General features: G+C 39.6%; 1 protein-coding gene across 2 annotated transcripts in view; it reads right to left on the minus strand.

Annotated features, from left to right (window-relative positions):
- grm8a (glutamate receptor, metabotropic 8a) overlaps positions 1-22,665 on the minus strand; it is a 202,315-nt gene that overhangs the window by 19,808 nt on the left and 159,842 nt on the right. For both annotated transcript variants that reach the window (XM_077499682.1, XM_077499683.1), the window contains exons 7-9: positions 19,547-19,750; positions 5,329-5,468; positions 1,780-1,926 (exon numbers count right to left, since the gene is read on the minus strand). In XM_077499682.1, coding sequence (XP_077355808.1) covers positions 1,780-1,926; positions 5,329-5,468; positions 19,547-19,750 — 491 coding nt within the window. The remainder of the gene's footprint in view (positions 1-1,779; positions 1,927-5,328; positions 5,469-19,546; positions 19,751-22,665) is intronic.

The following is a 22,665-nucleotide window of genomic DNA, read 5'->3' on the forward strand; positions in this document are numbered from 1 at the left end:
CTTTGTGTCGCTCACTCTAATTATCAAGAAATATGTAATTAAAGAGAAACGGCAACACTTAATAATAACTCTATTATAAGTAGGTAATAGATCATTATTTAATTTTTAATTAATAAGTCAATAATGACTTTTAAGTGTAACTGTTTATACTGTTGCCTATAAAGAGTTAATATGTCATTAATAAACTGTTAATTATTGAGTTATAAATGATCTGTATATTAATCTCTCATAACTATATTTTTATTTTTATTTTATTAGTAAGACAAAGTTAACAAACTATGAGTAAATTGCTTGATAATGACCAAAAGTTGTAGCTGTTCCTCATTTATTAGTGTTTGTAAACCGTTAAGGTTTTATAATATCTATAAATAGTAAATATGTCATTATTAAACTGTTAGTTATTGAGCTCTAAATGACTTAACTGAATATTAATCATTCAATTAGTAAAAACAATGTTAGCAAGCTATTAGTAAATTACTTACTAATGACTGTTAAGAATTACTTAATAATTTATATATTTTATCAGGACGATATTCTAAAGTTGCCGCTATTCCTCATTTATTACATGTTAGTAAATAAGGAACAGTTGCAATTTCTGAATAACGTCCCAATAGCATAAATTAGCTACTTACAAATTCTTAACTGATATATTAACACATTCTTTACATATTAGATGTTAACCCTGAAATTTTGTAGAACAGCAAACGGGTCGAACAAGTTCAATGTACAGAATTAGGACGTGATATTTAAAATATAAAATATTTTATACCTTACCATTGTTCCACCCATCGGCTTTTTCTATGTACTGTATTTGACCAAAGACACAACAGATGATTGAGGTTGATGATATTTTAAACATCAATTTTCTGTGCCCTGAATTTTTTCCACTCATTTGTTTTTTCTACAAAGTTTCACTGGTATAGTATTAGTAGATGGTTCACAAACTATGAACAACTGATCTGTAAAGGAGTGTTATTTCTCTATTTATGTTATTGGGACGTTTATTCTAAAGTTGCCACTACTCCACATTTACTAACATGTAATAAATGAGGAATAGTGGCAACTTTAGAAAAACGTCCCAATAACATATGTAAACTATTTAGTAAAACTTCATTCATTACTTACTAATGACTAACAGTCATTAGTAAGTAATTTACCAATAGTTTGTTAACAATGTTTTACTCATTTAGAAAATATAGTTATGAATGATTAATATACAGTTAACAAGTAATTTAGCGTTCAATATCAGTTTAATTAATGACATATATACTAATTATAGACATCATTATAAAACATTAAGTTTATAAACACTTAAGTCATTAATAACTCATTAATGAACAGTTTACTAATGATCTATTAACTAGTTATAACGGATAGTTGTTATAAAGTGTTAGTAGAGGATCTTCATTTTGTCTTCCATGAAGATTCTGTAACAATGCGCCAAACGACTTGTATCAGGTGGGCACATGTGGCACGTTCCCTGCTTTATTGTGGCGAGCTTGTGTTTTGTCATGGCGCCATACCTAATTCCACTGCTCAAGTCCCAAATCTACAGTAAATGTGTCAGCGCATTATTGATCTGCTTGCTGCTGCGCGTGTCAGCAAAATGAGTATTGATCCTCCCCGCTGACAACCGCCAGCCTGGCTGATATTTTATTTGTCCTTTGACGGTAACCCCAACAAAGCAACAGGTTACTTATGCTTGCTTTACGGCTTCTTGGTTGACCTTAAAAAAAAAAAAAAAAACGAAAGCTCGAGGTCACTCTCCCGTCGGCGCACCTGGTAGTGGTAGCCCTCGCAGCGTTCGCAGTGCCAGCAGCAGGGGACCCCCTTCACCACCTTCTTCCTCTCTCCGGTGCGGCATGGGAGGCTGCACACGGAGGCCGGCAGCGACGGGTCGCCCGTCTTCCAGCGCATGGCCTCAACCTGCAGAGAAAAACGGGATGGAAAAGGGACTGTTGTCGCAAATCAAAAACTGGAATGTTTGGAACATCTGGCGCAGATTGAATGTTTGATTCAGTGATTCTTTTTGTGTAACTCTGGAGGAGAAAATCTGACAAAATTCAAAATAAATAAATAAATGACAAAAAGTGAAAATAAAAACAGATACAAAATGTAATTCAAAATTAACAAAAAAATAAATATAAATGGAAATAAAACAACGATATATATATATATACACATATACATATACATACACATACATATACACACACACACACATATATATATATACACATATACATAGAGAGAGAGAGAGAGAGAGAGAGAGAGAGAGAGAGTTTTTATTTCCATTCATATTTTTTTTATTTAAATACATTTTTTTATTTAATTTTCAAATTGTATTTTTTTATATCCGTTTTCATTGTCACTTTTATTTATTATTTATTTAGTTATTTATTTATTTTGAATTTTGGCAGTTTTGGTCCTCCATATACTTGTAGAGGGAGCCAACATAATTTAGTCATTCAAGTCACATTTCAAAATTACAACTTTATCTTTTTTAAATTTTGGGAAAAGTCGCCATGAAACTCTCAAAAAGCTGCTTATTTCCTCAATATTGTGATTATTTTTTTATTTATTAACAAACGTACGCAAGACACGACTCAAGATTTATATCACAATCATATCAGAGCTATTAATGCGAGGATGAAGAATCAAAGCATTGTTTTTAATAGATAAAAACACACTGCAGCAATATATTGGAAATTATTTTTGTTGACCTCCAACCTGCTCACAGACCCCAGTTTGAGAGCTATTATTATAAATGCAATCTACCAGCTAAAAAACAAAAACATCAGGGAAAAGAATGGGAAAAAAAACCCTGTGCATCTAAATGACATCTTTTAAGTGAATTTACAAGTGGCAACGAACGCTAAAATGAGAATTCAAGAGTGTTTCTCATCCGCCGCTTGGCAGTTTGCTCTGGGGATGCAAATATAACTGTCAGGGAAAATAATTACTTCACGTCCTCATGTGTCGGCGCGTGTGCAGGAGTGCAAATGAGCGCGTTTGGAAACTTTTTGAAACATCTCGCGCCGCATGATCGCTTCTGACAGACTACATTTCCCTTATCTGATTCATCCCTTATTCATTGACTTGCCAATTTTTGGAAGATAGTAGGAGGAACCCAAAATGATTTTACTTTTGTTTTTGTTGTACAGCCTAAAGGTTGCATCATTGCCTATAAAGCTGTACCTAAATATTGAAATGTCAGACATCTTTTCAGGTGGTACATCACTTAACAGTGGAATTAAAAGTCTACACACCCCTAATAGTCTTTTATTTTGAAGTTAGCCCTCGGAAGCAATTGTAGCTGCTGACTGACTTTGACAGTAAGACTGAATGGCCTGCCCACAGTAACTGAGCTGCCATATTGTTTGATTCAAAAGAGCATTCAGGCAACCAAATCTTGTGCGCGTATGAACATTTTTAGGACTCATGCACGCTTGCGCACCACTTACTGTATGTGCACCCCTGGTTTTTAAAGCCACCACTTTTGTGTACCCCTGGTTTTAAAAGCCACCCAACATTAAAGGTGTATTCAAGGATCCTTTTTTTCACATCAGAAATTCTGGTTAAACTCCTTGTAAAGTTGACTTTGAATTTCTGAGTGCATCAACCTTTATTAGGTCTTTTCAAGTAAACATCAATCTCCATTTTTACACTGTCGGCTCATTCTCCTGGACGAGCAGGAGAGCTGATTGGATGGATGGACATTTCGAGAAGATCCTCGAATACACCTTTATGCGTTCTACAAGAAAGAAAAAAAAGTTAGGAAAATTTGACTGGAGGAGCTGAGCATTATTTGGGGTTAATAAGAGGTGTTTGTATGGGTGGGAGGAAAAAAAAAATATATAGTATTCACTCAATTACTCACGTAAAAGTAAACAAAAAAAAAAAAAAAAAAGTACAGGCTCTGAAATGTATCTTAATGGTCACAATATTATACTAACAGTCATAACTAGAAGACTGCATGTTCTCAGTTGAAATATTTACTGGATGCCAGAAAGATTGAGTACACAGCCGTGGGGGCCTTTTCTATTAGTATGCGGAAGAGGAACTGATCTATTCAAAATGGTCCCTGCACTTATACATTCTAGGCCGTCTGCCCACATGGGCGAACGGCTCACCCTCTCCATGTGAGAATGTGTGACCTGGTGGCCTTAACTGGTTTGTACTGGATCCGTATGTCAGAATGCAGACAGATAGAAATGCGCCAAGCAAGGACAAATAGCAGGGCACCAATCAAGGACAATTAACAGCGACACAACGGCCAAGCTCAAGTCATCTATCTAATCATTAAGAGTCCTAATCTAACAGAGTAAAAATAAAAATTATTTTTGCTGAATGTTTCCTCCTCTCTCAATTGTCAGGATATTAGTTAATGGAATAGTTTACTTGACATTTTTTGGCATGGGTAGACATTGGCCAGTTGAGTCTCTGACTGGCAGTTTGCAGCATTCTTCTTGTCAAGTTCAAATTATCGTCTGTAGCGGCAGCGGCCGCTGATTGTCCTCACATCTTCGGGTTGTTCTAATCGAGCCAATTGCGCGTCATGTCATGGCGTATTGTAGAGCCAATCACAAGCTGGGATGCATATGATTGGCAGAGCCAGGAGACAGACGGCTACCTTTTCTTCTGCGTCAAGTATTTTTAATTGTTTTCATGCAATTTAAAAACAAAAGTAACGACTTGGCTTTGAAAATGTATTGAGTAAAAAGTACAGATACTTGTAAAATGGAATGGCTAAAAATAAAAAGTAGTCCAAAAAAATAAATACAAACTAAGTACTGAAAAAAAAAACTACTCAAGTACAGTAACGAAGTATTTGTACTTCCCATCTTTGCTGATTTCCATTTATAATACATTTGAATGTGCTTGTTAAATTCTGAACACAACCACATCCCAGTTAGGATGTGAACACTTGTGAAAGCACATTATTTCAGTGGACCATTTTTTTTATTCCCATCTGGAAAAAGTAGGATTTATCTTGGTTTCATTTTTTTGTTCATATCACAAAAAAAACCTTGCATCTGAACAGGGGTGTGCAGACTTTTAACAGCTATTCTGTCAACTAGTTAATATCATGCCTACCAGATTTACAAAAAAACCCAAAACAACATATGTTCTATTACGCTCAGCTAGGCATCCATCATGTGGAAAGCATTTATTGCCTATTAGTCTTAGTCTCATCTGTCATTTTTTGTTAATGAAGTCCTGTGTGGATTTCGAACAGCACACCTTTTAGTGAGTTTTTTGAATTCATCTGTTTGATCGCATACACTTTGATATGTGCTTAAAAAATAAGCGTGAAAAAAATTTCACCTTAAGGTGCAGTTTATTGGTCCAGGAGCCGATGACTCTGTACTCGGCCGTGGACCTGTTGGTGATCTGGTACTGGAAGATGTCGTATCTTCCCGGCGCGTCTCCGTTCTCGTTGAACACCACCGGCGTGCCGGCACTCCCTGGAGGGGAAAAAAATAGAAGATGAAGGTAATTAGCCAGCCAGCCGCAGTCACTTGATGTGCACCTCAGAGGAGTAGGCTGCACTCCACAACATTTAAACAGTGTTTTAATGGCGACGATGCTATATTGCACATTTGAGCAACGCTGGGAGCCTCGTGATAACGTTTTTATGGGATTATCAATAAAGCGCTTCTTTCACATGCAAGGGTAATGTCGACTAAATGATATATTATGTGATATACGCTATGCTCTCCCGACTCTCGGGTGTGTGTAATGTACCGGTCTGTTTACAATATAAACCGCATATGTGCTCAAGTGTGAATAAATGCACGCATGAGCACATTTATGTCTTAGCTTTGCTGGGCGCCAATAACCTTTATTTCTCTTTCTGTTCCCTTTCTGCTGTCCCTTTTCCTTCACTATTTCTTTTATGGAGACACAATCCAATCGGATTGCGGACACGGACGGAGCGCAAGAGGAAATCCAATTACCGTGTACATGTGGAGGAAGCGCTGCATTATGGAAATAAAAGCCAGCGACTATAAGTCATTGATATGGTGGGATGCAGCTGAGGATACATAAAAAGGAAAACAATCAGTAGAGGCGTTAAAAGAAGTTTAAAGCTCGGTTGTGTTCACTTTGGAGCCTCGTCGGTTCTGCTCCGGTGAAAGGCGTCCATTGACGTCAGTGCAGGTAGAAAATATGTCAGATAAGAAATGATTCACCACAGCAACCTTGGAAAGTACATTATAAATATATCATCCTCACTTTGCCTGATATTTCACATCTTTTTTAACCGACGCGAGCGGAGAATTATTTTCCTTTTTGCCCAACATGTTTACCTTGAGCTGAAGACGATAATTCAGTTTTTAATGTTTGTCTTTGCGGATGCAAATCATGGTTTGGTTTTAAAAGCTGCGGCGATTGGAGCAAATTGACATCGCGGCTGGCAACATCAAGCTTTTATGTTGGGGAGAAGCATGGCGCTGACAACCTCGTATCACTTGTGATTTACATTTCAGTTTAGGTCCTTGGTGTCCAAACTATGGCCCAGGGCCATCTGCAGCCCTCCATCCATTTTTTTTTCAGTGGCCCGTGGCATATACTAAAAATAATTTTTCACACGTCCCACATGGCTGGCTACACTGTATAAAGTCTGACCATTATCTACTTAAATATATTGAGGCAACAAAGAGACAATTAATATAATTGAATAAAATTTTGTTGTATACAAGAAAAAGGTACAATGATACAGATAAACAATATACAACTAGAACAATAACACAATTTCTCTTCAAAACACTAGTGAATCAAGATAATTCTGATTTTATAAAACATTTCTGCTGTGTCAAGGTCTGATTAATGAACATTAATGATCCTCAAGTAACTGTTTTAACCAGTGGAATGCAGGACCATCAGCCACCCTAAAATCTTGAAATACACAACTATTTGCCCTATCACCTTTAACTCAATCATTCCCAGCCATTTTCACTGACGCAAACCCCTTCACTCCCAGCTGTTTGACTGAATTTGACTGATTTTGCAAGGACCACAGAATATTGTACTCTATTGATATAAAAATATGGAACCTACCAAATGAAAGATTAGTGTCTTTTTTCATTAGGAAAAAAAAAGCATATTTGCAGCAATTAGCATGAGAATATAGCTAAATTTCCTCAAAATTTACATTCCTGGTGAAAACACTGTCAAAAAGAGATTGTTGCAATATAGCCCTGGCTGATCTCTTATGCTCTGCTGCCACCTGCTGGCCGTTAACTACAATTGCTTTAAGCCACCTCTTCATGTCAGAAGCTGCATCAAAGCCTTCTGTATGGTCTTGCATTAAAATCAACAACAAAAATGGACAAATACGTTTTTGGGAATGAAGGTCAAAGTATCAAACATATTTACACATCTGGGTTTGAATGGGAACTGTTAGCAGCAGTTTTCCAAAATAACTAGAAAATATGAACAATATATACTTGCTTGATTTCAGTATGTTTAAAAATATATTTTAAAGCAGCCCTTGCATTTTTCTGGGTAGACACCCCTGGTTTAAGGGATGCCCGGATGTGCTCTCCTGATCAACAGAGCTGCCATTTGGTTTATTCAACAGGACAGAAACGGAAACTATTGACAGACTTTTTGAGTCAAAAGCACTTATCCAGCTCAACCTCAGCAAATGTGTCTCCAGCTGAGGTGGAAAGTGAAACATCTGTCCAACTGCAGCTCTTCTTCCTTTAGGAATTTTGCCTTTCCAAAAAGGACATTTTCGCAGTCTGTTTGCAGTTTTAAAGCCAGGCCCGCCTTCCCTACTGCCTTGCACAGCAGCTGCTTCTGCCTTCTCGTACTCTTTATCCCCGTCTGTCTCGCCTTAACTTTTAGTCTTGCTTCAACGCGTCGCTCCCTTTCTACTCCCTCCCCCAAAAAAGAAAAAGAAAAAACATACCCATCGTCTCGCTTGCTCTGCACCGTTTCTCCCCACAGTCAACATTTTCAAACCCCTTTCAAGCCTTCAGCCTCAGTGTTATTATAAAGCTTTTGCGGGCTTAAATAAAGGCCAGTTTGGAGGAGAGAGAAAAAGACACAATAGCAACAAACTCACACTTGAGGAGGACACATGATGCACTTTGTTTGATCGAGGGACTTACTATCATTCAACACAGTCTCTCAAGGTACAATCAACACTCTCGTACAACCAGAGGATTCATTATAAAAGAAAATGAAACGAAAATGGTTTGTACCTTTCCAGGTCCAACAATGAATAGCTATGTGCTCCAAAGGTGACTCACTTCATGAGATGCAGCTGAAATTCTTCAAAAATGAGCCTTCGCGCTAAACAGACAAAATGACATTGTGCATTGAAAACAACAACATGCGGTAGCTTTGCCTTCGGAAAAGGCTGCTTGTAGCTTAATGCTAATAACAAACAGACAGACACCATAGACTGGCTGATGAGCATGGGTGTCAAAAAACAACTAATATTACTGCAGCTGACTGGAGTAGTTACCAATGAACCACTGCATATCAGCTTTAACAAGACCAAATATTCATTTTAGCAAGTCTTTGCTATGAATCTTCCATCTTATATTGGTGAGCTTTTGAAGATTTAAGCATTTTCCCTGCCGTCCCCAATTTTTTCTTGGCTGCTTATCTTGCCCAAAAGACCATCAGAGGAGAATTAGGCTCCTTTTGAAAGTTTCAACTGTAGAGGGATCAATTTGGCGTTGTGACGACAACGCCTCCAGATGTTGAGCAAGATCTTCGCTGGCCTGTCTCCAATCTCTCTCAAGGCACAAACTGGGAACCACTTTACTCGACTATTTTCCAAGGCTTTCCAACCACCATTTACCTTCACCTCTACAAAGGAACTTGGGGGGAAAAAACTGAAAACCTTGAACAAATGGCGTAGCGATACATTTATGGCTTCCATCAAAGATGAGGCGGAGTGTACAAACATATTATGCCAATAATCCCTACTTATTTCCCTGCTGCTTGTACAACAGCAGCAGGTAATACGAAGGGGATTAAATATCAGTCTGTGGAGTTATTAATAAAATGACACTGAATCAGGTGCACAATTTAATGACACTGTACGGTGAGCTGTTTCCAATATTTCCGTGACTTAAATTACATAATTTACAAGAGGGTTCACTTAACCGTTTTCAACTGCAGTGGAACGCTTCCAAAAAAAAGCTACGTACACTTATTTGGTTTGTCATAGGGGCAAACAAACAGAGTCCTAACTAAACAGCAAACCGACTTAAAGGGCACACTGGCCAAACTGACACGTATGGCTTGATTAGTAATAATTAATTAGTTTAGCTGGGAAAAGCGCCAAAAACCTGAAGACTTTTACGGTGAAATTTTCAATCAAACGGTCGTGATTCACGGTTTCCTCATAAGCAACGCTCCTTTCAACAGCAGAGATAAGTAAAAAAAAAAAAAAAAAAAAAAAAAATTAAATAAAAACTAAGACTCCCTTACTGTGTAGCAACATTTTATACAGTTTTGGACCGAAATAACTCTTGGCATGCACACTTGGTGTTGTGTGCCATGAAACGGATATTTACACAGACCTCCAGGCAAGGATTTGCAAGCTGGTGTCTTAACTTATTCCAGGCGATTGTTTACAACAGAATGCAAGTTCCATAGGTAGAGAGACCAAAACCGAAAACGTGCACGGGCGGGCCCGAACATAATGCGGTGGCCTGATGTACTTAATGCACACTGTATCACTTCCAAATCCAAGTGCATAGTGGTGCTTTCATTACGTATTTTAACTCTGTTTGCGGTAGCATGAAGTGGTTTTAGCTATGCGGCTAAATTGACTCCCACAGAGTTGATTTGAACACTTTTTTTTTTTTTTTAGATCTATTGTTTATGCTTTTATGTTTGTAAATGTTGATATATGTTAGAGATTTCAGATATTAAAAATGTAACGTGACATTGACGGACTGAGAAGGATAGTCTGCTCCGTCCGTGTATTTTTTTCAAGGCTCTGCGTCATAAAGCACTCCCCGAAAATGTGGAAGCAGTCGCCGAAATGTGTTTAGCCGTTTAGCCGGTTTTGCCCAACCTCTGCAAATTTGGATCGAATTTTGTCATGAACTTTAACCCAACTAATTAAGAACACCTCATTAAGAACACCTCTTTTCAAGAGAACATTTGAAGCAGGTTACTGTTGACTACAGTCTTTTCTGGAGAGCTGTGCGATACTTGAGATTTTGGTATCGATCAATAGTAAATATTGGCGCTAATATCGCCAATACCAATACCAAGTCGTTTCAGGTTCATAAAATATTATGGCATTTTAAATAATTTGTCCTATTAAGTAGCTTTTTTTTTTTTTTTTTTTGCGCAAATTGGACTTATTTTTTTTTTAGACATCAAGTAAAATGTAGGGTGTTCCGAAATGGTTGACCCAATTTCGTAGGCCAATAATTTTGACAATTTTCGTTGGAATGACCTCAAATTTTCACAGCTTGTGTAGAAACGTTTCAGGTTTTTGTGTGTAACGTTTGGCATTTCTGTCTTTTCAGGTTAAGAAATGCCGTTCACTTCAAAAGAAAAGCCATTTTGTGTGTTAGCGTATGCTCCAACTACAAAAAAAAAATTAGGACTTGGCACCAAAAACGTCAAGAAAAGGGCCCTTTTTGCCACGAGCTCGAATACCGACTCGACGTGTGCAGAGTCACAGGCGGCGCTCATATTGAACATTTATGAAAATCTGTCATAGAACCAACAAATATTTGTACTTTTCTTTGTAAATTTAACCAATAAAACTTATGACCTTCAACATAAAGTGTATGTAGTTTCATTAAGATCCATCAAGTAGTTTCCGAGATATGGGCATTTAGAATGGAGTCAACCATTTTGGAAGACCCTATAATGTTCCATATATATTTAAAAAAAAAAAATGTTACCACCAGTGCCGCCCACTGCTGTCATTGGCAGGCCGACACATGCGTGATAAACCAAACTAAATAAATAAATAAATAGATGTGAAATATCGACACTAGCACTCTGGCATCGATCCAATACCAATACTCAGGTTAGCATTAATTCTATTGATACTTGGATCGATCTGCACAGACGTTTCTGTGAGTGGAAATGACTTCATGAGGCCAAACTCCTTTTGTCTGTCAGTGTTTCCCAGTGATAAGCAAGGAGGGAAGGAGGAGGGGGGAAACGGTGTTGACAAATTTGAGATGCACAGTTGCAAAGCGGAGTGGTTGTAACACTCCTTTGAGTTGAACTAACTCGAGGTGACCAACTCTACACCATTTAACTCTGAAAAGATTAAACTCACACTTTGGGAGCTTAAATGAACTCCCACAAATTGAACTCTGCAATTTAACCCTCTCATTTGTGCTGTGAATGGAAAAATTGGCTTTGAAAATTTCAAATGCTCCATTAGCTTCTCAAATGAATCATCTTTCAAAGGTTGGTGCTTGATTTCTGGTGCCCCGACAGTCTCCAGGATTTAAAAGCATAACCCCCTCTTTCTTATCGTTAAGTTTGCTGCTGCTTCTCAAAGTCAAGGTGCCCCAGCGAAGTCCTCAGATCACGTTCTCGACTCCTGAAAGTCAGCTCGCTCATAAAGTGCTCAAGTCATATGTCACACCAAGTCGTCGCTATGCCAATTGAGCCAAATGGGTATCCTTTCCCCATCTGAAGTTGTTATGGGCTGCATTTGTCTAACAGGCTGTCCATCACCTCTCATCTCCTCTCCGTCTCTGCCACATTAAGTCCATCACTTTTATTTCTTACGCCCTCTTTGTGAGGTCATGTCGCGACGGTCCCTTTGGCTCATTCTTGCTTCTCAAGATCATTAGGTCCTGGTCAAGTTCATCATCACCCAGCAAGTAAATTCCACCATTTCTGTGCTCCGTGCGCAACCATTTTGAGTAGGCAAGCTTCATCATTCAAAGGCTTTGTCACTGCCCCGCCCCTCCCCATCCCCCCAAGGCTCTGGAAAGCTTCCTCCCAGGTTACAATGCCAGGTACCGACCGAGCTCAACCCCACAAAGTCAAACCGCTCTAATTAGCGCAAGCTGCTTGCCGCGTCGGGGTCCATCTTGTCTCCTGGCAGGAGACGTGACCTGGCAGACTGCAAAGAAAGTTTTCTTGCCTTACACTCTTATAAACATACGTTTGGAGCGGAACACCAGCGATTAGAACTCCAACTTTCAAGAGGTTTGTCTACACTGACTTTGGTCGTCCATTTTCTCCCATGTGTGTTTCTTAATTAGTCTTGGCAAAGGTCAACTCTCAAGTCAAATTTTCCAAAAGTAATTTGGATGAACTTTTTTATGAAGGAGTTATTGTTTACAGTCATTTTGCAAATGTGGTACAATGGCTCCCTCTAGTGGCATACCAAAGTATCATTCCGTTGTATTTAACTCTATAGGAAACATTTTTATTAACCATCTTAAAGGGATACTTTACTTATTTAGCCATTTTTGTCAGTCAAACATTACTATTTTGCCTATAATAAATTTCATATTTTCATTATTTTACATGTACAATTAGTACCTTTAAAAACACATTTTGCAACTTGCTGTCGACTGAAAATGACATCACAAGGGCTCAGATAAGCAATCACAGCTCAGCTTGTGAATGTCACATGACCGACCATAGAAAACAGGTGAGCTGTGATTGGTTACCTGAGCCCTTGTGATGTCATTTTCAGTCGACAGCAAGTTGCAAAATGTGTTTTAAATTAAAGGTACTAATTGTACATGAAAAATAATGAAAGTATCAAATTAATTATCGGCAAAATATGAACTTTTTATTGCTATAATGGGCTAAATAAGTGAAGTATCCCTTTTAGGTAAAATAGTGATTGGACTGTTACATCCAATACGTTTTAAACAAATAATTAAATAGAAGTGTTCTTAATTTTCCTTTATTTAAGCACAGTGTTAACTTTGCACATGGTGATGGAACTTAAGAATAAAATGTTTGACCCGCCCCATTTTGTGGACACATATGCGAATCTTCCAAAGAGTTGACAATCAGAAGAGTTACGGAGCAAAACAGGATGTGTTTTGCTTTTGGCCAAAACATACATTTGTTTCATAGCAAAAAAAAAAAAAAATCAGAGAACAAGTACAAACATTAGCTGGTGAGTCAGCGGCAGTACTGAGAAGCAAACAGAGGTGGGACGGAATGTGAAGGGAGATAGTGAAGCAGAAAAATAAGGATGCAAGCGAAGGACATGGAATACGTCAAGCAGAGAGGCGGGGGGGGGGGGGGGGGGTCTTCATTTTGAAAGCCTCTGTGGAATATGCTCAGAGCAAAGCCAGACGGAATTCAAACGTCATCTGCTTGTGGGTTTGGATAAGTAAAATAACGAATATCATTTGCCTACCACAAGCGCTCAAGTCATTTTTAGGGCCGCAGCTATCAAATATTTCAAGAATCGAACATCCTACTCACGATCCCATCGATTAATAGGATATAAACTGATGTCCGTGATTAAACACTGTGACGTGCGTGTGAGATGAAGGTATTATTTTGTCCACTGGGGGTTTCCATCCTCACATTCTGCTTTGTAACTGTGACTTTGAATATGTATGGCTTTAAACAGGTGGGGCCTGCCCTGTTGAGTGACATGGGTGTCAATTTATCACCGTGAGCAAGCGTGAAAAAATGGTAACCTTAGGACAGCCTTTTATGGACTCTTTCAAGCACTTTGGCATTTGTATTCATGAGGTGACAGTCATTTTCAAATGGCTGAGGCAAGGATGCTATTAAGCCAATGATATACAGTACTAGTGTAGTGTGTATTTTGGAGGAAACGATTGAAGCACACTAAGACATGCTGGTAACTTTTCGTCATCAAGAAATGACACAGAAATGATGTCATAGAATCGCCACAAGGAGAAGTCGGGAGCATATTTGCATGGTAGCGGGATGATGTCATGATATTCATCATTAATGCTGTGATGTATTCATCCCACTGAGAATATTGTGGCACTGCTATTTGTAGCTTAGTGAGAGACGAAAAGTCTCGATGACAGTGCATGGGATTCTTTCATATCCCCTCGCAGAACTTGATTTTCTGTGTCCCGCCATGCCGATTGAATTATCGGGCCGGCGTTTCCCATACGCTTCAAGGAGAATCACATTATGGGCTTCTGTCTCATTTGGCTTCTCTCTTGCGCTGCGCTCCATTCTCTCTTTCTTGTACACTTTTACAGAGGCTAACTAACACTGGCAGCGTCGCTATGAGACGATGGCACGGGGCGAGCCGTCGCCATGGCAACAGGAGGGGGGGGTAGGGGGGGGGGGGCACGGTGCGCTGTGTTATGACAGGCAGGGGAGCGCGCGCATGAGTCTTTGTGCACTGCGCCTAAAACTCGAGCCGCCGCGTCAGGGAAATCATCTGCCTGACGGACAAACGTTAAAATTTCAAACAACGATGCAGCTGATGGATGGACAGCAGTTTGATTTTATTTGATAATCTTGATATCCATCTTAAACTTTATGCATTAGTATGCTCTTTAGTAAAACAAGCCAGTGCACAAGCAGAACGTAACTACTCGTCACATTTCTTTCCACTTCTGTATAACATTTCTGCACACTAGTAGGACATAACAGTTGCCCACTAGTGCACAGTACACTAGTAACATGTAGTTGTCCTCCTGGTAAAGCCAGAGAGAGTACTAACACACACAGACCTCAAAATAGATAACAAAAGCAAGTCCATGTTCTAGGATGTTCTTGGTCAAAAATACTAAGACAATTCAGCAATTCAAGTACTTTGTAGAATAACTAGGAAGCACTTGTAGAACAACCACATGCTACTAGTGCAGCCAAAGTATTCACTAGGTGACATCTGCACTTCTGGTGAAGAGGCTAATATTGACTAGTAGAATTTTCCATTGTTAACTTATAATACTAGTAGCGATAGTGTTTTACACGGTGGCAAGAGGTGGCAACTTCCACCCGTATCAACTTCCTTGCCACCCTAATTGCCTCCCATGCTGGCAATTAATCTATCAAAATTAAATTCAAAATGATATTATATATGTGCCGTCTCCATAGTGCGTATACAAAACTGCTTTTAAAATTTAGTTAAAAAAAAAAATAGTAGGCCTAATAGTAATAATAACAACAATTAAAAACACAAGTGTTTATTTTAATTGTGCAAAAAGAGTATAGTTTTTGGTTACATTTTAAAATGCACTAAACACAGCTAAAAATGTTAAGGCCTCAGTCTTGCCTTCAACTGAAGCTGCACCATCATTTATGAACATGAATGCTGCTACCAGCTACAAGTTTGAGTTTGTCTTTGTTTTTACTTTGTAAATACCCAGGGCTGGACTGGCCATCTGGCATAAGGGCAGATGCCCGGTGGGCCTGTGTCTTTTGGGGCTGATGCAGTGCTCTTTAGTTATTATTTTTCTCCAGAGACTGGCCCACAATTTAGAGGGCCTAGTCCATTAATCTGTTTTGAATATAGACAGCAAACTGAACCAACATCAGTCAAAGTATCACCGGCAGAACAATGTGTTAGACAGGTATGGTCAGGAGTCAGCCTGGGCCGGTGGGCATAAGTCAAAATGCCACGGGGGATTTTTGAATGTTAATTAATGCTCCACCTATGCCCAGATTAGTAAAAAGAGCCATGACTTTTTTTTAACTGCGACTGCGTCTATCAGCTTGCATCATCCCTTCAGTGTGGAGAGTTCAGGGTGAACACTCCACAGTTTTTTGGGGGTGAGGAGTGGTGGAGGGTGCCGTTAGGCTCGTCCCCGTGGGCATGTAGCTTTGTGCTAGCTAGCGTACAAGCACAACTGGGATGGAAACTTAAAAAAAAAAAAAAGAAGAAGAATACTTTGAGCACAGCCCAGACTCCAAAAAAAAATAAAAAATGGTGCTACTAGTAGATTCAAGACTCAACATGACGGACATCCTCTCTCTTTCAGCCCACCCGTGGCAGGAAATAGCCGGGGAAGTGCGCAATGATTTATTTACATTTTGAAGACATTCATGTGAATTATACATCTTATGAAAACATTGCAGGCTCTGCGATTGACACGGAGACTGACTCATGCAACGCCGTCTGCTGTGCTCGCTCGTCTCCTGACTGATTGCGTTCAGCGCGCTGCCAGGGACTGTCGCGGCGTGTTGTGCTAACCCGGGCTAAGTCAGTCAACGGGGTTAAGAGAGGATCTGGCGCTCGTCTAAGCCGGCAATAACTGAAAAACGGTCTCTTGAGCGCCAGAGCGCAGATCAACTCCCTTTCGATAGACAGCGGCAGGATCCAAATACACTCCTCTTGCACGCTCGTTCCAGGAAGTGCTTTTTTTGTAATCCTCATCATATGAATTCCTCCCTGTGTGTCTTGTTTACTAATCGGAGGCCATCTACGCCGCACAATGCATCAGGGACGCAGGAAATGAAAAGTTGGCAGAGCGAGAGGCATCGAAGGGAAAAGCATGCCGAAGAAAACATTCATAAAAATATAAAGCGTCTGATATTATTTAGGGGGAAATGAGGGAGCCCAATTAAAATTGTCAGGAGGGGGCCAAATCACAAGGAGGGAATGAGGGACTGAATTCAGCACCTGCATTGGGCCAAATTGGAGCCACTAATATGTCTGCTCAGTTTTTCATTTATTTATTTTTATTAGCTTTCACAAACCAGTGACACAACTTGGGACGAGTACGCTTGTGAGAACTAATTTAGTCCTCCTTATATGTCCATACATTGGACACACACCCACCCCAACACACACACAATACGTTATGACTAGGGTCATGTTTGGGTCATGACTGCATGTGGCCAAGTGTCTGTTTTGAACTGAGGTCAAGTGTTTGCATTGAACTGATGTAACCAGCATCTAGTTTCAACTGGTAAGTGATGTCAGAAGCTATGTGATGTCAGGAATCTTTAATCTCTTTATCTGGTCAACAGCCAATCAGATGATTCCATGTCAGTCCTGTTAACCACTTGTTTAGCCACAACCAATCAGATCGACTCACTGGCTATATAAGCCTATTTGAAAAGTGTGTGTGTGTTTTTTTTTTTGTCAGATTATTACATCTGTTCCTCTGTGCAACTCTTGTTGTTTCTCGTCTAGCCAAGTTTGTTCCACGCCTCTCAACGTAAATAAATAATTAAGGTCCCATTTGTGTCTGCGTTTTTGGGATCCAACCCCAGCACATAACAGAATATATACAATATATATATATATATATATATATATATATATATATATATATATAGGACACCCTGGACTGGTTGCCAACCAATCGCAGGGCACACAGAGACGAACAACCATCCACACTCACACGCACACCTAGGGACATTTCGGAGCGCCCAATTAACCTGCCATGCATGTCTTTGGAATGTGGGAGGAGACCGGAGTACCCGGAGAAGGCCCACGCGGGCACGGGGAGAACATGCAAACTCCACCCAGGAAGGTCCGAGCCTGGACTCGAATATATATATATATATATATATATATATATATATATATATATCTCGTCTCTGTGTGCCCTGCGATTGGTTGGCAACCAGTCCAGGGTGTCCCCCGCCTTCTGCCCAGAGCCAGCTGAGATAGGCGCCAGCAGCCCCCCCTTGTGAGGAATAAGCTATCAAGAAAATGGATGGATGGATGGAGATATATATATATACACACACATATACACATATATATATATATATATATATATATATATATATATATATATATATATATATATATATATATATATAATTCTTGGTACAATTATAAGAAGGCTGCAGTCAAACAAATGAACTGTTGGGAATCCTATTATATTTCTAATTGCATTACAGTGCTTTCATTTATTTCAATCAAACTGCCTGCTACCAAGTGTGCAGGAGAAATGTTTTATAATGACACACACACACTGCATCGGGATGAATGGATTCTAATTATTCAATAATAGATGCATGCTATAAAAGCGGGATTGGAAATCAGTCATGAAACTGGCGCAATCAAAATATTCAATTCAGCTGTTGTATGTAAACATTTCTAAATGATGATGGATGGATGATTGGCGAGAGGTGCAAGTGTACCTAATGTTGTGGCTGACGAGTGTATATCCTTGAGAGAACAATGAATTTAGTGATTAGGGATGTTCAACAGCACTTTGTTTCTGACAGATACCAGTATGACTCCGAGTACTCAAATCACAGAACAGTTACTTCTCGTACTTTTGATGCACAATTTTTCCCCCCAACAAACAATGAAAGACAGTTTCAAAGAAAGGCCTATATATCCCAAGATAGCATTTTTTCCTTCAAATTGTATAATATTAATGGTAATTTTGAATTCTTCTCATTTATAATGTGTAGTTCCTGATCCTATACTGGTATCTGCTGATGTCGTGAGTACGGATACCTTGAAATCAGGCCTGGTATATTGGCCCGATATGATACTTGGTATCGGTATTCACCCACCCCTATTAGTGTTGCCTTGACAACCGAGTGGCACACCTTATGAGAATGTCGAAATGCAAGCCGTATCACGTGTGAAAGACAATCGGCATGATCTCATATGCCCATTAAGACACAAATCTAGAAGTATATATATTGCTGGCGTCAGGCCAAAATCGTGTACCTCCAAAATTGTCAATTTTCAAGATCAGGAGACCCCCATTAACATTGCATCATCAAAGAGAAAAGGCCATGTTCAACACTTTAAATTTGTCAATAATTTGTCAAAACTAGACTAAGTGCAATTTCGTGGGAATGCTGAAAGCACATTGAAAGATAAATTATGAAATTATAACCTCCCGGTTACTGGACAATGCGCTTTACCAACTGTGCCACCAAGCAGAATCAGACACCTGGTAATGATGATAAGTTATATGTATTGAAGTGGGCGTGGAAAGTGATATTTAGAAAAAGTTCAATGACTGTCCCATTGAAAATGAATGGGAAAAAGTTGATCTCAAATGTTAAATTATGCAAATACTGTAAGTAACGTGGAATCAGACGATATATACCCTGGGAGGCGTGAACTTTTCAATCTAGTTGAAATTTAAACAATGTAAATTATTCACACTTTGCATACATTTTGCTGACGTCGGGATGCAACCGTCAAAATTTCATAAATCCAGTCCAGACATTCATTTATTTATTGACCAATCAAGTTGGAATGGTCTTGCAAGTTTTTGATAAATGCAATGAACAAATGTGCCATTTTTGAGGTTTCATGAAAAGTGATGATTTTGGAGGTGCAAGCGATTCCGACTTCAACACCAGACATTTATTGTGTGTTGCTAAAAACATGTAGAAAAGATCTACCACTAAACATTCAAAGTCATTTTTGAGCCACGTTTACCACTGACTAGTCCAATTTTGACAAACATTTATCTGCTAACTCAATTTGGGTGTTTTGATGAAATATCTTTCTCCGGTCTTGCTATGCCCATTTTAATGTAATTTCTCTGAGTAATAGGTTTATATTGTCTGTGTCTGCAGCATCAAAGAAATAATTTCCACTGAGAAAAATGACAACAACAAAACAAAACCGGAAATAGCCATTATGGAAATGTCATACCGAGATGCCGTGTTGGCAGTTCCCACTTACCGTTGAAGTTGACGGCGCGGATGTGTCCGAGCAGCTCCTTGCCGTCGATGCTGCTGGCCATGCGCGGGCACAGGCCCGGGTAGCCATGGCAGAGCTTGCGGTGCATGTGGTGCAGCGCGTGGGCCATGGCGTACACGGCGTCCATCACAAACTGCACCTTGCCCTCCTGCTCGTAGCTGGAGTCACGGCCCACCTTCTCCAAACCTGAATCACAAACGCAACCGTTTTGCGTGAGAGCCCCGAAAACACTGCGCAAAGTAGAGGGCAGTGGGCTGAGTTCAATTATGAATATGGGCTACGAAAAGAAAATAGCAAAAAAATGTACATTAATAAAAACACTCTCCACAGTCCATTCACGGCCCGGTTGCAAAGTTGCAGGTGTAAGAACAGGTGGAGGTGCTCTCATAATGGCTTTTTCGTGTACGGGAACAAACACAATAAGCGTATGCCCCCCCCCCCCCCCCCCCTAGGAAACCATTTGTATCACATCATCATCTGACCACAGTGCATAATGTGCACCGTGTAACGTGCTAAAACATTTACATGCTTTCTTCGGTGGTACAAGTGCTCTTATAATGGAAGATTTCTTAACCTGTATCACTATTTTAGGACGGGAGTTAATAATTAAACGGAGCAAGAAGCAAAAAAACCCCAAAACAAAACCATTTCTTACAGTATTGTCCTTTAAGTATCAACCTTGGTCAGTGTCAACTTTTACAAACAATACAGTACTACGTTCAATGTCATTTTCATTCATTTCAAATTGTAAAGTAGATTTGGTATAAGAGTTTTTATGTGACTCACAAAGGTGAATACCAGAACATCAGAAAACACCGTCCGTATTGAATGCAGCTCACCTTTCTATTACGTTTAACTTTACCAGCAATTTCAGGGCACAATGGCAATCCTTTCACCGCACCATGCGCCACCCTCCTCCTCTCACAGCCGCATTCTTTGTTACTCACTTTTTTTTTTTTTTTTTTTTTGTAGCAAGCAGCCACGTTGGGCAACAGAATCAAAATCTATCTGGGCAGAGATGCATTAACAATAGCAGAGGCCCTTCGATCAATACGAGCGTCTATGAGGCATTAATCTGGTCCAGAGAACGGAATCCGGTCGCCAGTTTTCGATGGCTACGAGGTGATTTGTATGCACGCCATTGTATGGAGGGACCAGACTGCCTGCCTGCCAAAAAAAAAAAAAAACACTGTTCAAAACTGTCGTCACTGCAGAAGAATATGTGACACTGTCATAAATTCTTGTCGTGTCGTGCTGCCCAAAGAAGGCAACATTTTTCTTGTTAGATTGTAACCTTTCAGGCGTTGCGTTTAAATTCGATTAGCTGCCAGAAACGCAAGGTACGACTTTATTTGAAACGCCAAGTTAGAAATGAAGAGCGTCTGATACGTCGGTCGCAGTGACACTTAGTAAATCAATGTCATTTCTAGTCACATTAACTGTATTTTGTATTTTCCACTTTAGCTTGCAGCGATGGTTCTTATTGTTTCTAGGGATTACAATCATGTCATGACTAAATCTAATTTCGAACGGTTAAACTACACAAAGTATTGTCCAAATAAAACTCAATCACGACCATCGATGTGATGCTACATGAGCACGCGTCAGCACAGATAGCATTTCAGTTTACCACAATGTAGTGGGGTAGTTTATTTTTCCTACTGCCTCTGAAGTCATCGTGATGGCCTTATGCTGCATTTGAGGATGGGCGGACTTTTCTGACTTCAAACCAGGAAGTGTGTCCGGGAACGCCCCCTTGAACTCGGAAATTCCACCACTTGCGAAGTCGAGAAAAAAAAACAAAAAAACGTATCCACCGACTGACGACAATGTGACGTCACTCTACAATGGCGACCACTTTAGAAACACAGACCGAGAACGGTAAAATACAATTTACTTGAGTATAAAACTAGAGAGAGAGTCAGAAGCTTACCTTTGTTATGGGCTCTTTGCACAGCTCGACTCCTTCCTGAACTGAATACCACGTTTTTGTTTCCGGTCTTTCATGAGTGGACACTGATTAATCCAGGTGTGTCTGGCCAATGTTGTTGTAGTTACTGAGATCAGGCTCACCTGGATTAATCAGCTTGTCCACTCATGAAAGACAGGAAATGAAGGACTGGTGTTGAGTTCAGGAAGTAGTGGATTTGTGCAAAGAGCCCATTGTTAGCCCGTTGATAGCATTGGTAGTATCAATATGATCTCTTTATAATCCCTCACTACAAATAAAGCTTGTGGTTTAAAACCACATAAGTTGTCTGTCTTTGGGCGTGTGAGTCTGAAAGGTTTGGAGGAACAACAACAACAAAATGGCTCTCTGCAATTGCATAACCTCCATTTGTATCATTAAAACATCTCCCCAGGTATGGTTCTCGAGTCAAGTGTGTTGCTTACAGCCATTTTGTTAATGTCCTTAAAGTGGCCAAACATGGATGGTCAAACTTCTCTATGATTCCTTAAAGATGAAGGTACGCACTCAGGGTGGAGCAATATTGAAATGTCCCTTGTCAAATATAGAGCGGCGCACAGAGACATATTTTCCTCTTGCATGATCAGTAGGCTGTTCCAAGGACTAGTACCTCTTGAAGGTGAAACTTCATATTTAACGTTTTGATTCAATGAACTGCTTCCGTGCTGTGTTGGTGACGGTCACGTCACGCCGTGCTGGCGGTTTAGAGTTTGTCTGAAAGCGCAGCTTTGAACTACAGTCATTCTAATGGTGGCAATTGCAAGTCCAGATTTTTAAACATTTGTTTTTGTTTGACATATACCGGTTGTTCTGTTCTGTCGATTTGAGATCCCCCGTCGAAGTAATGCTCCACGTTGTTGACGGCAGTATAAGTTGAACGGCAAAGACTATTCATTCGCGGGAAGGGTAACAGGTAGTGATGGGTAAATGAGGCCTCCTGAAGCAGTTCGGCACATCGGGCAAACTGTATTGGTTGTTTGTTTTTATTCATTCATTTTCCCTTTCGGACTGCAGAGTTCCAGTGTTGGAAAGGATTATCATTCTGTACTATTAATTTTATCTTCACTCACACTATTCTTATTGTATTTCAAATAATTTTGCTTTTTCTTTGTAATTTTTTAAGCATTTAAAT

Source organism: Festucalex cinctus, chromosome 16 (assembly GCF_051991245.1).
Source record: "Festucalex cinctus isolate MCC-2025b chromosome 16, RoL_Fcin_1.0, whole genome shotgun sequence".
Lineage (NCBI taxonomy): Eukaryota > Metazoa > Chordata > Actinopteri > Syngnathiformes > Syngnathidae > Festucalex > Festucalex cinctus.